The sequence below is a fragment of the Equus quagga genome, chromosome 13 (assembly GCF_021613505.1).
Source record: "Equus quagga isolate Etosha38 chromosome 13, UCLA_HA_Equagga_1.0, whole genome shotgun sequence".
Classification (NCBI taxonomy): Eukaryota; Metazoa; Chordata; class Mammalia; order Perissodactyla; family Equidae; genus Equus; species Equus quagga.
This window is the reverse complement of record NC_060279.1, coordinates 29,117,872-29,133,301: the sequence shown is the minus strand read 5'-3', so window position 1 is coordinate 29,133,301 and position 15,430 is coordinate 29,117,872. Positions and strand designations below refer to the sequence as shown.

General features: G+C 41.9%; 1 protein-coding gene across 1 annotated transcript; it reads right to left on the bottom strand.

Annotated features, from left to right (window-relative positions):
• Positions 1 to 217: 217 nt before the first annotated feature.
• Positions 218 to 7,155, bottom strand: RGS4 (regulator of G protein signaling 4). The gene is made up of 5 exons (XM_046680327.1): positions 7,012 to 7,155; positions 4,000 to 4,104; positions 3,626 to 3,687; positions 2,872 to 3,038; positions 218 to 2,440 (listed from the first exon to the last, which is right to left on the bottom strand). The coding sequence occupies exons 1-5, from the start codon at positions 7,053 to 7,055 to the stop codon at positions 2,201 to 2,203; spliced, it is 618 nt and encodes a 205-aa protein (XP_046536283.1). The 5' UTR covers positions 7,056 to 7,155; the 3' UTR covers positions 218 to 2,200.
• Between the last annotated feature and the right edge of the window lie 8,275 nt (positions 7,156 to 15,430).

Here is a 15,430-nt window from a genome sequence, read left to right as displayed (position 1 = left end):
GATAGTTTTGTATGAAGCATTTATTTACCCTTATTATTAAGATGCATGTGTTTCACTGGAAGCATCAGCTTTGAGGCCTTTAAATAAGCACATGATAAAAATAGGCATGCATGTGGAAGGAGTATTCTGTCCACGGACCATGAGCAGGTAAGCTCTCCATGTCAAATGGGATGAAATAACAGGAAAATGCAATTGAAAAACACACTTGAAAAATGAATTACATAAAATAATTTACTTCTCATTCAGAATGACCTTCCAAACCTATTCGTGAGACAGCAGTTCGGGAGTACAGGTACAATCTGAAAGTCATGACAGTTATAATAGGGCAAGACGAAGAGAGTTATACATTTGGATCCCGGAGTCAACCAGAGACAAAACTGGAATTGTGTGTAACACAAAGGGACGCTGATGAGAAACTCCAGGGACATTGAAGGAAAGACTGCCAGAGAGACAAGAAGGGTACAACTGAGAAAACCTATGTCTTTAACACAATGAGATTTGTATACACACACTCCAGCGTCTTCATTTTGCAGCCCAGTCTACTGGCTTAAACGCCACAAGGTGCTCATGCATGTAATTTATACTGAAGCAGTTGGTACATGTGTGTGCACTTCAAAGGCCGTAGTTTTAGAAGAATGGGAAGAAAATTACTTCCTGACCGTTCATTAATAATTCAGGTGATATCATGCACCTCCATTTATAAAACAATACAATAATAAAAACATTGTACAAAACAACACCATAAATAACATAAATGAGAAATTTTCAAGTATTTCATGTGCCTTGAAAAGTTCCGAACAGTAGTTCTAACAATGGACATCCTTTTTCTCTTTTTTCCTCTTCCCTCTTGTTTAGTCTCAGAGCCTGGAAAGAAATGCCTTCAGTCTCTCTTAACCCCGATGTTCTGGATGGAATGGACAAGATTCTACCTTGAAAAGAGAAACCTAGGAGGGCTTTTCAGTTTGGGAAAACGTGTCTCCTCTCATAAAATGTAATCTTTCCCCTGCTGCTGGTTGATCAGTGTAGGCATATAGCCTAGAGCCATTATGGAGAATCAAACAAACAACCACAGTGGGCTAAGGAGCCTCGTCTGATGGCTAAAGTTCTCTTGGAAAAAGCAAAATGAGAAGAGCACCTTGATCAGGAGAGGAAAAGAGAGCAGCAGATAAGAATATTAACCTTTAAATTCTGTGCCCTTACTCAGCCAGTATCTTATAGTAGCTGGAGCTGGCGAGGCCCTACGTGCGTTTCTTCATCCAGTTCAAGCATCCCAACTCCCAACTCCATACCACCCGGCTGCTGAGACTCATGCAGCAAGCACCCAGGCAAAGAAGGCGAGGCCAGCAGCTTAGGGACTCAAAAGTGCCACTAGTGATAACCAGCCAGAGACAGCGCTGCGTCAGTCAAGTATAAGATTCTATATGATATTTGCTCCTTAGAATACTGTTCAACTTGGAGGCTGTCAGTGGTTAAATTAAGCATGGATTCCCTTGGATGCTTCTCCAGCAAGACCCATGGAGTTTTACAGAATGCACTTTCCACGGGTTAGCATGCCTTTCTTAGCCTGTGTGGGAGCTGAGTCAGTTTGCCCTGTTCAATTATACAATGAAAGACCAGGGATCAGAACATGCATGTAAGTATGTACACACACTCTAGTTATGAGCACCTAGGGTCTTCCCCAACCATTCTTGCAGAAATATTTATGTATGTATATATACACATATGTATATAGAATGTACGTGTGTGTGTGTACCTATATGCACACACTTACACAAAATAGAGCAAACTCATCTAAACATCTAGAGTTTGGAGAAAGTGCTGGCTAACAGAATACATGTGCCTGTGGATGTCACATGAAGTATACCAACCAACCAACCTGAGGTCAGACTGTTGGGAGGAGAGAACTGCCGACGATCTTTGAAAATCCAGACCTACAAGGCCATTATTTAGATAGTTGCTCACATGGCACCTTAAAAGAAATTCGGGAAAACTGGACTAGAATGAGATGCCGCCCTGATGAACACCAAAACACTAAAACAAAATCTGGTTTTTACATGGGAGTGACTCACACGTGGCAGGCAGCATGAATATTAGGTTACAATGTGGAGAAAGTACTGGTGCTTAGTACAGATCAATATTTGGCCTCAGGTTTTCCAGGCATAGAGTCTTGACATTTCAGCCCCACACCACCAAGTGAGAATTAGGCACACTGGGGGACCAGGGAAGGACAGTCTGCAGAACTCTTGGCTCCTTTCTGCTTCTCTGATCCACAGCTGGAAGGGTTGGCCAAATCGAGATAGAATCGGGACTTGAGGAAGCGGCGGTATGAATCCTTTTCCATCAGGTTGAAAATCTTCTTCTGGGCCTCATCAAAGCAGGTTATCGTAGGCTCCAGCATGTTCCGGCTTGTCTCCTCCCTGGTGCAAGAATCCAGGTTTACCTGAGGGCAGAGGCCAAGGCTCCATTAGACACAGTCCCTGTTGAAGCTGGAAGGCTGTATGCTTTGTCCTGAATAATAAGTGTGCACCCTCTATACCCCAAGAATGAAGAAAAGGATATTTGGCTCCACCCTGCCACTTGTCAAGAGAGTATAAAAGGCTCATCAGCTTCAGGGGGCAGGGCAATGTTTTCTGTTCTGTCTCACAAATTGGGGACATTCATCGGAAAAATTCATTAAGGGAGATCATCTAAGTCATTTGGATGAAAGAGCTTTTTTCTTAACTGTTTTATTTGCGGTTGTCAAGATTATCATAACTTGCTCCACTGTTATAATTTTTCCTCTAACTCACATAGTCTAAAGATCCATGCCATGAACACCACTACTAGGAAATTTCACGAACATCCAGAGAATTCTCTGCCATGAAGACCTACCTCTTTAGTTGCTTGGACTGAGATGAATTCATTATAGATCTTTTTGGCCTTGGGACTTAGTTTTGAGGGGGATTTGATTTTCTTGTACTCTTCACAGCTGATCCAGAAGTCGATGTTCTCCTCACTGTATTCAGACTTCAAGAAAGCTTTGAAAGCTGCCAGCCCACCTAGGATAGAGGAGAAAGAACCACAGTTATCACACCGGCTGGGCTCTTGGACATAGTATTTTAGATAAAGCCGAGGTGGTTGAAGGAATAAGGCAAGAGTTCAAAGAATCCCCTATTTCTTCCATTTTTGGAGATGACTAGGGTCAGGTAACCCTAATCTATGTTTGGTAGCTATTGGATCTCAGCTATACCTAGCGCTTCTTGCTCGAGGTTTGAAGTTTCTTTTAAGAAAATGTTATGTTTCTGAAATGCCCATGCAGCCGTCAATTGCCAAAGTGGGTTTGGGGTAGAGAAACTGAGGTTAACACTGCAAGAAATCTCAGTATTTGGATTTTTTTTCCTCTCCCCTTTTTCCATGTGGTGAGAGAGATGGTTTTCCACATGGTTTGTGTATGAACTTTCCATTGTATATCACAACGCTCTAAGACATGGTAAAATTTTAAACAGACTCACTCCCTTGAGTCTGGAAGTCAGAAGAAACCCAAGCATATCTGCAGTGCCTATAAGACCAAACATAGTATGAGCTAACTTGTCCATCTAGAGTGCTTTTATCCTCATTAGCTGGGAGGGGGAACTATCAGACTTACATTCATGGCTAATCAAGTTTTCCAGTGATTCAGCCCACTTTTTGACTTCCTCTTGGCTCACCCTAGAGACATGAGAGAGAAAAAGAACAATGTGAATGCCACGACACAAAACTGGGGCAAGAAATTTAAGACCCTGGATAAAACGTAGAGATTTTATTTTTCCATCATTATGGTGAAACCTATTGTTGACTAGGACCGTCTTTCGACTAAATGTATGGAAATTTCAAATGCAAGTATGATCTCCATGAAAATGGAGGCTGTCTGGATCCAAATTTAGCTTAACTAGGGATCTAACTTCCTTTTCTCCCCATGGAACATCTGTGTCGTCAGATAGTTAAGGCTCAATGGATCTTCACCAAGGCCTCTTCTCTTACCTCTGACAAATCACCACTTTGTCCTTCTTGCTGTGGGAAGAATGATGTTCACAGGAATCAGACTTCTGCAGCAGGAAACCCAGCCGATGTTTCATATCTTTGGCACTGCACAGAAGAGGAAAAAAAGAATAATGATAATAGTTCTCTTTAAAAGATACCCTCATGGTAGAGCTCAAAGATTCCATTACTAGTTAAGAGGCAGAGGCAATTTATTCAGGAAATGAGAGCTGGAGTTTGCATGAACTCCCAGGAAAACAAGATTCCACTTCTGCTTCTGCCCATGACTTACTACAAAACCTGGAGGCCAGGGACAGAGCACCGGCTCCTTTGTCAGGAACTGGAATTCTGACCCTTCGATCTCCCTCAGGAGCCTCTTCTGTAAACTTGTCATTTTGACAAATGGAACACTTCGGTATCTTCAACAGAAACATATTGAAAACTTGACTGTTCTTTGAGTGATTTTTAGGAATTGGAAAGCAAGCAGTAACTGTGAAATATGGCACCTTCCTGCTGCACGCCACCTTCTGGAGGGTGCTTGCTATTTCCATCTGCCTCCTTGTTAGCAGAGAGGGAACTGTAGAAGCACCTCAGGAAAGTAAAGGTCTGCTCAATTGCAGCCTTGTATGAGGGGGGCCAAGCAACTCCCGTGACGGGATATACACGGGGGTGTGCATCTCCAGCAGAGGGAAGTGCAAGGTGAGGTGGTATATGCGAACGCTCAGGCTGAAACCTGAGATCCTTTGGGCTTGCTTCTAGAAAATCTCCTGCTGCTGCTGCTGCTACTGCTTTCCTTTTTAACATCTACACTGTAAAGGACACTTGAGGCTTAAAAACAATAAAGGGAAGCAAGTAAGTCATCACTGAAGCTAGTGATTGCTTTATCAGAGCAGAGCTTCCAGCTTATTGCCGCTGTTTAATAGGGAGCTAGAGTGCAGCAGGGCACGTGACTTACTCAAAGGAGGACCTTTTAATAAGCTTTCAGCTCAATTTTCTCATTATTTGTTAATTATTCTTTTGCTTGAATCTCTTTCATTATAAAAGCCAAGAAATTGTTTTAAAAGAGAAATGCTAATTGAAAAGAAATGAATGACTAGATCTTCTTTCTTAGACAGAAAAAAGCAAGAAGAATAAAAAGACGTTTTAGGTTGGCATTGATTTCTTAGTGGCTTACCCATGTGCATTTCCCCCAGAAAGTTTAAATTCCATTTTGTTCTTGGACTGCCCCTAAAATAGTATTTTCTCTCCTCTACAAGACTGTTTTCCATCCTTTCCTTCCCCAACTGGTCAGGGGATGCAAAATCTTCCTCAATGATAGCAAGATATTCACAAAGGCTAAGGTGATTCTAAAGTGATGCTATAAGTACATTATGATTTGGTCTAAATAGAAATCATTTCCTATTTTCATGTGCCGGCCCTGGCTGAGATCTAACAGTTATTGACCAACGCAGAGTCATTTCTTGAAGAGCTGGAAGTATGCTTAGCAAGTACATTAGATTTGCCCTTATAACACAATACAACCATAAAAATGAAACCCAAATGACTTCAGGGATGATCGGATTCAGGAAACCTGTATTTGTTCCACTCTCTGTTACCCACCACCTATGTGACCTTGAGGAGTTCACGGTCCCTCTGGAGCCTCAGGCACTAACGCTAGAATGAAGGTGTTGGACTGGATGATTTCCAGCTCACAGTGAGGAGAGGGAAGACCAGTCCACCCTACTGACATAGAGTTGACCTCCCCAGGTTAGCTCTTGCTCCCTGAGGGCAGAGCTCGAGTGCAATCTTTTGTCTTGTCTCACAAAATATTTCCCAGAGCATAACTTTCTCCTGACACCCCTGTATCTTGCATGATTAATTTTATACATGAGTTAACTGAAGCTTGGGGTGATCTGCTCCATTCCGTTCAGGACCTTAATGATGGAGGTCAGAGGCATTTATTTCCTAGGGAGCCTCTGCCAGACCCTCCTGCTTCATTTTAAAGCAGTCATGAAAGAATATGAAAAAAAGAAGACTCTTTCATACTCCTGAAGGACAGAATACTTGAAAGGCAAACTTCTTAGCAATGTACAAAAGACTGTGCTTTCTGGGATATCTCTAAGTTGGAATTCAAGGTGATTTCAATTTGCAGGAAAACAAGAAAAGGGGTAGTCTACCTGCAGATTGACTTTTTACCTTTCACTGTAAGATTAAATAATGTAATATGCATTAATTTTGTATTTTTTTAACTGGCTAATATATAACAATTCTCTGAAAGCATTCATTTATACCTTTGTCAAAAAGCCAAAGATATATGAGTAGCTACATATCTTTAAGTGTTTTGTTTTGTTTTTTTAATCAAGAGAAAGTACATTGACAAAACAATGTCTTTAGGATGAGATCTTCTACGGGACTTAACTAATTGGTTGTGATCAATATTTTTCAACCACCACACACAGGAGACATTTCCAGAACTAGAGGTAGGGGCAGACAGATAAGAAAGATCTACTTTTGGAACCTATATTTTATTGTAACATTTAGTTCTAAGAACGTAGAGAGTGAAAGATACTACAGCACCCCAGAGAGTATAGTGCCTTTCCGGTGCTGTAGACAACCTCATTCTGGGGTGTCCTCCGTGAAACAAAATCTAGCACACCATCCGAAAGCCCAGAGCCAGAATTCTACATACCCCAGCAATGCTCAACTAATAATAGTCATCCCAGGTAGTGATATTACAGAACTCTGTGCAGAATCCAAAAATTTCACGTCCCTTCTTACTTAGAACTAGCTCGGTTAGAGGATGGAACAGTCTTCAAAACTGAGGTCATATAAAACAACGTGTCAGTGCCCAAATCTGGGGAGAATGCTTCTTAAGTCACAATTTCTAGCTAGTCCTGGAGGAAAGCTAGGAAGTTGACGCTCTCCTGACCACATTGCTTCTAATTCCAAACAATGAGGTTAGTAAGTAGGATATGTAAACAACTGAGAAAGTCTATCCGAAAGTTTAACACGGTTAGCAGCTGAAAATAATCTTACCTCCTCAAGCAAGAAGCCGGCAGACCCGCAAGTCCTTTGCACATCTTGTTTATTGTGGGATTCGCAAGTCAGGAAAGAAATAACGGCAGGAGGAGCTGTGGCTTCTGTTTTGAGCGCACTTTGCCTTTTCTCCCGGAAAGATGCTGTCAGAATCCACTGAGCTTCTCCCTCCCAGACCTGTAGGGGTCTCTTTTATAGCCCAGCCACGACCGTCCAGCCAATCAGATGGCAGCGCTGTAATACCAGCTCCCGGCAGCCTCTCCAGGGGCTGGAAGAGATAAGAAAGGAAGGACTGACGCATCAACAATGTAAAAGGAATAGCCGGAGAAAATCCTCTCGCTAAACAGACGTGGAGAAAATAAAAATTTGCTCAATGTCTCTACCGATGTCTGAGGTTTTGAATTTCTAGAAAAGGAAAAAAAAAAAAAAAAAGACTTTACAATGCTACAAAGCATGAGGTTTATTCATTTAGCTGTAAGATCAATTGCAAGGAAAGTTGCCTCTTGGAAGGAAAGGTGCCAGCAGCAGTTCGTGGGGCTGGCTCTCAAGGCACTTTCTCATTTGGATTGGAAATAGCATATCCTAGCATGGTTCAAAGTTTCTTCCTCACTACTTCCAAAAGGGAGCTGGCAGGATCATCGTTTAAAGGCAAGGATTTGCAGAAGTTGCCTCCTCAGGTGTCACATTCAAACGGGGATGTGGGGAGGAATAGCTGGATGGCAGACAGTTATATGACTGGCAGCGCAGAAAACTAGCCTAGGGAAGATAGATTAGCTTCATCTGTAATCAGCCTGACCGTGGACTATCTTTCCAGGAATCTTACTAAGAACAGAATTCAGCCCAGTACTGACAATCTCTCTTGTACATGCATGCTTCCTGCAAAAAGCTGCAAAACAGCAGCTTGAAGACCAGAGGAGGGAGTAAATGAACAAATACAGGCATCTATTCTTATCTGCAAATGGACTTATATCTTATTATGTCTTTGGTAGTTCCAGGTCTCCAAACTGGTATTTCAAAGTATCGAGAAAGAAAAAACATACGTCGTCTGCCTTGCATCTTACCAGGGTTCAGGACCTAAGAATATCCAGCCCTACAGGTGCTTCTGAACACCTGGACGATTAGTATCTTTTGTACACAATATGATGGGCTGAATACTTCAAAGGATCACGCAGGTGTTTCCTATCTTGCAGTCATAGCTCAAATACCCATACCAGAGTTATAGAGAGGTCTTCTCCATGTAGGAAAGCTGTAAGTGGAAGGAGGAAATTAATTTCCATGTCAGACTGAACAGCTTTCATTTTGCAAGTAGACAGATTCCTGATCACAGGATATAGTGAGCTGTGCTTTACATCTAAGAAGCAGAGGCATCAAATGGTTTAGGTGGAGAAGATGAAAATAAATTGATTCCAGGGAGATGCAAAGGTGCCTGAGAATATAGAAGCGAAAGTTGTAAGGAGCAATACCCCTACCACATACGTGACCCTGAACATCCGACAATTCCCGCCCACCATTTGCCCCGTCCATAGCTAGAGCAAGGAGGTGACAGAGAAATATAACAGGGTGGAAGTGTCATAATCTCCAGAAGATGCACTTAAATCATAGGAAAAAATATCTGGCCTTCTCCCTTTGAAATAGGAAAAAAATGTATTCGATTAGCTACTGGGTAGATTTTCCTTGAGGTATAACATAGAACAAATAAATTTCTTTGTGAACCTGGCAGTCGTCCTTGGTGGTGTGTGGAAAGGGCTACAGAGTAATGCAAAATGACAGAGGCCAAGGAAGGTAGACCCAGGGAGATGAACCAGTCAGAACTGGCATCAAAGGGAGACATTAACAGAGAGAGAAGGTCACCCAAAGATGAACCGGGGCCTTCTCTGCCTACCTGGGCAGCCAAGAGAGTGATCACTCAAATAAGTTGATTTTAAGAACATGAATGAAGACCCGATAAGAACTTTCTATCTTGGACCTAGATTAAAGAGAAGCCTGAGCTGTCAGGAGTTAAATATAAATAGCTCCAATAGATGACCTGAATGGGATTTAAGACAATCTAGACTAACACCTTCGTTTTACCAGAAAGGAAATAGAGAGGAAAAGTGACGTGTCAAGGTCACAGCTTCTTCCTAATAGAGCTGATTTCTTGACACTAAGTCATATGGATTTCCTACTATGCTACCCTATCACTCAACCGCTTTATCAAATGAGATAAACTATGTAAACAGAGGTATTTCTAAACTCTAAAGTGCTAGGTAAATATTTTTTTATTGTTAGATTATACACAGTAGATAACAAAATACAGTATTAATTTTATACATCTCATTCAAGGAGGATTCACTGCCTGATGTTCTCTTGCTCTAAGACAGTGGGAGCTGATGCAGAACTCACTGCTTTGGCTCTCAATTAAAACCAAGTCTTTTTAACTTTGCAGCTAGCCCATTAATCTGTCAAGGCATTTCATCTTTGTTTACTTCTTTATGATATCTTGCTTTCTGAGGAGTTTGAATACTTTAAAGAATGTTTGGAAAGCTTTTGAGAAGGTAACTTCTTTTTCACTATGGGACTCGCTCATTGTATTTGAGGAGGCGAAGACGGTACATCATGATACCTTGACAATTCCCCACCCTCTTTCTCTGATACACACAAAGCATTAAATTCTATTATTCTATGATTTGTCATTCCCGGATGATTCTAGTGATGTGGAAGAGCTTTATTCTCGAAAGATCTAATTTTTATTTATTCATTTACATAAGACATATCTTTTGAGCGCTACTCTGTGACAGGTACTGTTCGAAGAGCTGCAGTTAGTGTGGTGAACAAGCAGACAAGGTCCCCTCCCTAGGAAAGTTTTCATCCCAGTGGAAGTAGTCAGAAAATAAATAAATATTTCCAGATTTTGACCCATGCCATGAAGAAAATAGGCAAGTGGTGTGGTAGAATGTAACTGGAGGGCAAAGGGCTCATTTAGCCAAGGTGATCAGGAGGACCTCTTAGAAGAGGTGGTGTCTGAAAGGGGATTTGATGGGTGAGAAGGATGAGCATTGAGAGAAGCTTAGGAAATAGTATTTCAAAGAGAGATGGTATGAATGTAGAGAGGTAAGAACAAGTAAAAATGTTCTTTATCTAAATTGGAAAAGAACAAAAGGGGGCCAGCGTGGCTAGAGAATTGAGAACAAAGGGAGAGTAGCATGAAACAGACATGGAAAGACAAGAGACTAGATCCTGCAAGGACTTGTAGGCCGCGGTCCAGAGGCTGGACCTAATCTCCATGCAGTGGAAATCTACTGAAGAGATTGAAGCAGACAAGGAGCGTGATTTGATTGTCCTGGCTATAGTGGGAGAATGGACTGAGGGGGAGCACGGGAGCAGGTAGAGTACTTAGCAGAATTAGCAGTTTAAATCCTGGCTCATGAGTTTCTACAGTGCAAAGTGAATATTTACTTCCACAAATATTTATTAGATTCTATGTACTAGACATTCTGCTGAACTCTGGTAACCTAAACATGAGTCAGAAATGGTCTGTGCTTTTTAGGAGCTCACACTATAATAGGGAAGACCTTCAAATACCTGGAAAACACTACGTTGAGTGTCATTATTATAAACTTGTTTACACAAAATTTTAGGAAAGCACAAAGGATAGAGAAAGCAACCTTTGGAATTTGGAGTGGTTTTCACAACGGAGACTGTTAAAGGATGAATAGAGACTTACTAGACATACAAAGAAGAGAAGAGCATTACAATAGTGGGCACAATTATAATAGCTAATTTTATTGGGCACTAAGTTTTCAAGGCATTGCTTTAAGACCTTTATATTACTTAACTCACTTATTCCTTACAATTCATCCTACAATTCAAGGTCCTACAATGATCCGCATTTTACAGATAAGACATAGAGGGTTTAAGTAAATTGCTTGAGCTTATATATCTATTTAGTGGTGGTCATGGGAGGCCAGCTCAGTCTAACTCCAGGGTTTCTGCCATTTACCTCTATGCTATCATAACTATAAAGGATGAAAGAAAGTGTACTGTTTGGATGCCACAGAGATGTTGAGTATGATTATAGCTTTGGGGAAAGGAAGAGAGAAGTGAGGCCGAATGGTACTCTGAGACCCAAAAGCTGCTTCTTGTCGTACTGAAGGTCAGATTTTACCCTCTAGTTGTTGGGAGGTTAGCCAAGGTATTTAAGTAGATCAGATTAGTATTCTAGAAGTAGAACTTGGGAGGCACCACGGGGGAATAGATTGGAGGAGAGAGAAACTGGCAAAATATTTGAAGGCTGTTGCAATAGTCCATGTGAAACATGACAATGATAAAAAATAATACTGCAAGGCTGGCCCCATGGTGTAGTGGTTAAGTTCAGCATGTTCTGCTTTGGCAGCCCGAGTTCACGGATTTGGATCCCAGGCATGGACCTTGCCCTCTTGTCAACCATGCTGTGGTGGCAACCCACATATAAAGTGGATGAAGATTGGCACAGATGTTAGCTCGGGGCTAATCTTCCTCAGCAAAAGAAAGAAAAATAAAAAATAAAATAAATAAAAAAATAAAAACAATACGGCACAAGATTGTTGTGAGAATCAAATGAGGTAATAAGTAAAAAAGAGCTCCTTACAGGCCAACCCAGTGGCACAGCAGTTAAGTTTGCGTGTTCTGCTTCAGCGACCCGGGGTTTGCCGGTTCGGATCTTGGGTGCAGACCTATGCAGTGCTTGTCAAGCCATGCTGTGGTAGGTGTCCCACATATAAAGTAGAAGAAGATGGGCACAGATGTTAGCTCAGGGCTAATATTCCTCAAAATAGAGCTCCTTAGACTGCACAGCGCTGAACATCTGGAAGGTATTGTTGACAACAAGACTTTAGAAGAACTATTTTGTACTGGGGGACATTAAGCCACACAGCAGGATGTGAGCTGTGTGTGGTCTCCAGGTAAATTTCTAGTTTCCCTACCCTTCTCTCAGGGAGAACAAAAGAAAACATTGCTTAAGCCCTTGCCTCATCTCATACGAGGAAAAAGCTATTGTGGCAGGCATTGGATTCTTTCCTTCTACCGGTTAAAAAGGGGCACCTCCCTCCACTAGGGCAGGATACAGGCTAAGGCTCAGCCTTGGGCACATTCATGCCATGTCAAACGACAGTTTCCCCTCAGCTATTGGAAGCCTCCCTTCCTCTTTATTGTTTACTACAATGGCCTGGACGTCAATGAGAGTTCACGGTTATTGATTTTTCAAGCTGAAAAGCAAACATACCCAGGATGATGCCGTATACCAGGAAGATGAACAGGGACTTTCCCAGTGTGCCTTACTTTTGGGAAATGTGTCTTCCTTTCTGCACCAACCGTTGTGGGCATAGCGGTAAATCAGAGCCCCTCACCCTGAGGTTTGACTCTACCAGGTGATACCTCACGTGATTTCCCGTAGACAATATCATCCTTAATTAGCTGAAGGGAAAAATCTTTCTTTCCCAAGAAGTAACGGAAGAACCAAAATATCCCTATCCCAAAGATTTAATCTTTTTTCTGCAGAGCTTAGCCCAAGATAGAAACAGCAGTTTCATAAGAGCTCATTTACATTGTGCTGGTGGAAGGAGGTGACGTGGTGTCATGGAACACGCTTGATCTTTGCTGTCGGGCAGACTTGGATTCCAGTTCTAGCTCCTGCACACACTGGCTGGGGGGTCTTGCAAGCAAGGTAATCTTTCTGACTTCTAGCTTCTAGCTTCTTATGTGTAAAATGGGGTCATAATAAATTATCTCATAGCAGGTGCTCAGTAGTATTTGTTGAATGAATGCTAAAATTCTATGATACAATGAAGGCAGAAGTTATCAAGAACACTTGGGAAATTCAAAACTTGTAACCTTCATTAGGAATATATTACAAAATTTTATATTGATTAGCATCATGATCTTTGTTTATCTCTTTAAAAATCAACCCTGGGGTCCCACTTGCCCTCAAATGAAAATTTAAACTCCTTAGCAAGACACTCCAGTACTTTCATAATTTGACTGAAGCATAATTTCCTCCTCCCCTTGCACTCTATTCTTCATCATATCATCATATTCTACCCTACAATCATCCCAGACTACTGAGCGCTCCCCACACATCTGTGCCTAGTCTGACACTGTGCCATCATCACCCTGGAATGTCTTCACAATTCCCTGCCTATCAAACTCTTCCTCTGCCTGCAATCCTAATCAATTGCTACCTCTTTTGTACTCTCCCAGCATGATGCTTAAATCTGACCTCTATTTAACTCCTCTTCAAATCTGACTGTGTTACCTTTGCCAGTAAGGTTTATGTCAGCATTCAAGTGGAGCATTTCCTGTGTGTCTGAAAAGGTGCTCACTGTGGAGACATGAACCTAACAAAGACATACTGACAGCCTCCGTGTGCCAGGCACTGTGCTGGGCACTAAGGACAGACCCAGATCCTGCACTCTTTGATCTGACATTCTGGTGGGGAGAAGGACAACAAAAATCAAGCATATAGGCCAATAAATAAAAGAATTATAAATTGTGGTAAGTGTTTTTAAGGAAAAAACCAGAACCATGGAGGACTTAGGAAATAACAGGGTAAGGAGTCCTACTTTACAATGGAGCAAGGCTCCTCTAGGCAGGCAATATTTAAACTAAGACCAAAAAGATGGAAAAGGTGCTAGTTATGCAAATAATGAGGCAGAATTGTAGGCAGAAGAAAGCATGTGCACAGGCCCTGAGGCCAGAAGAAGTTTGATGCATAGAAAACCATAGTGGCTAGAATATAGTGAGTAGAAGCAGGAATAGGATGAAATAAGTTTAAGGAGTTTGACAGGAGTCCTGGTAAGGGGTTGAACTTTATTTCACCTACAATGTAAGGGAGTGGCATGTCCATTTTGTGACTTACATTTCAAAGTTCTCTTTGTTTTATGGAAAATAGACTTCAGGGGATCAAGAAGTTGTATAGGGAACTATAAAAATTGTCTAGAGAAGGAATGGTGGGGGCCTGCACCAGAGAGGTGAAGAAGATCCCATCCCTGACCCACTGAAGAACTTTTGTTCTGGTGGTGGGGAAAGTCACTAAACCATTAATTTCAGCAAAATGCCAAACAGTCAAAAATAGAGATGATCACGGGTGCTAGGAGAGCAGGCGGGGGAAGCATGAGATCCTGGCAAATGTGAACTTGCAAATACGCTGAGTTTGGTGTGGCTTATGTAGTGTGTTGTGAGACCCCCGACGCCATTTAACCTCTGTCACTGCCCTGGTGTTGTTCCCTCAGCATTTGCATCTTAAGAGTAAGGCAGGGATCAAAACGCCAGGAAAATGCTGATGAAGGTTCCCCAGCACAGGAACCGTTCAGGGATGATTCCACAGTGGGATGGAGAAATAGGTAAGAGACAGCCAGGAAGCAACATGTTGATCCCAATCCGGGCAAGCAGATGGTGGAGTAACAGAACAAGACACTGAAAAGAGGGAATGGAAAACGAATGGTGACTTGAGCAAGGCATAACTTGACCTGTTGTGTCCCCCACACCACCCCACCAGCTTCCAAAGCATTGACAGATCCGTGAAGGCCCAGCTTAAGAACTTTCCCTTCCATAAGCCTACCCTGAACATTCCAGTTAAAGGTCAACTTTCTTTCAGGCACTCGCAATCTCTGCCAATGTAAACGAGGTTTAGGATTTTAGGCCTCACCATTGGAACAAACCTGTGAATTCTGTAAGTGGTTTATGCTGCTTTTGCACAATGTTGAGCTCCTAGTAGGTTCCCGATACTGACTGGCTTGGGGCATTTTTAGCAGCCATGGCACCACCTGAGTGGGTGTCAACCTCCCTTGGCAGCTCATTTGAGGTGTAGCACCCTTTTACATGTAACTGTCTCTAGAATCTCCGTTATAAAACTGGCTTAACGTTTTTAGTAGCCAGATACCATAGATTTAATGATGCTTGTGAATTGTGTTTTCATTACACAAGAAGGATTTTTGAAACCTCTAATGGAAAATAACAACAATAAGATCCATAACAATGAGAAATAGTAATGCCTGGCTAAAAAGCAGGAGATCTGGGTTCTATTTAGTTTTGGCGGATAAAATTAAAGGGTTAGATTGACTGTCTAAGCTCTTTTCCTCCTCAAAGTCCCTCTTTCTTTTTTTCACTTTCTCTTTAAGCATGCACAGATGGCACACTGAAATATATCATCCAGCTCAAAGAAGGAAATTAAGCTGCTTTCAGAAGCAAGCCTTAGAAAGCTATGACTCCACAAAAGATGGGGGAGCCCCTGAGAGAGGAGAGAGCTGGACCTTAAAAAAATACTGGCATCAACAGTTTTTCACTCTGGACACATTCTATACTTGCCATATCTTCCTTATGGTAGCCCCTTATTTATTTTCTGCATCAATTCTGGATTTTGCATTTTCTTGGTTCATATTTCAGTGTTTCTCACACTTAATGCAAT

Excerpts from the sequence above, each read along its gene's own strand:
- RGS4 (XM_046680327.1), bottom strand. The coding sequence starts at position 7,055 with ATGTGCAAAGGACTTGCGGGTCTGCCGGCTTCTTGCTTGAGGAG. Across the intron at positions 4,105-7,011 it reads CCGGCTTCTTGCTTGAGGAG|TGCCAAAGATATGAAACATC; the intron begins GTAAGATTATTT and ends TCTTCTGTGCAG. Across the intron at positions 3,688-3,999 it reads AAAGTGGTGATTTGTCAGAG|GGTGAGCCAAGAGGAAGTCA; the intron begins GTAAGAGAAGAG and ends TCATGTCTCTAG.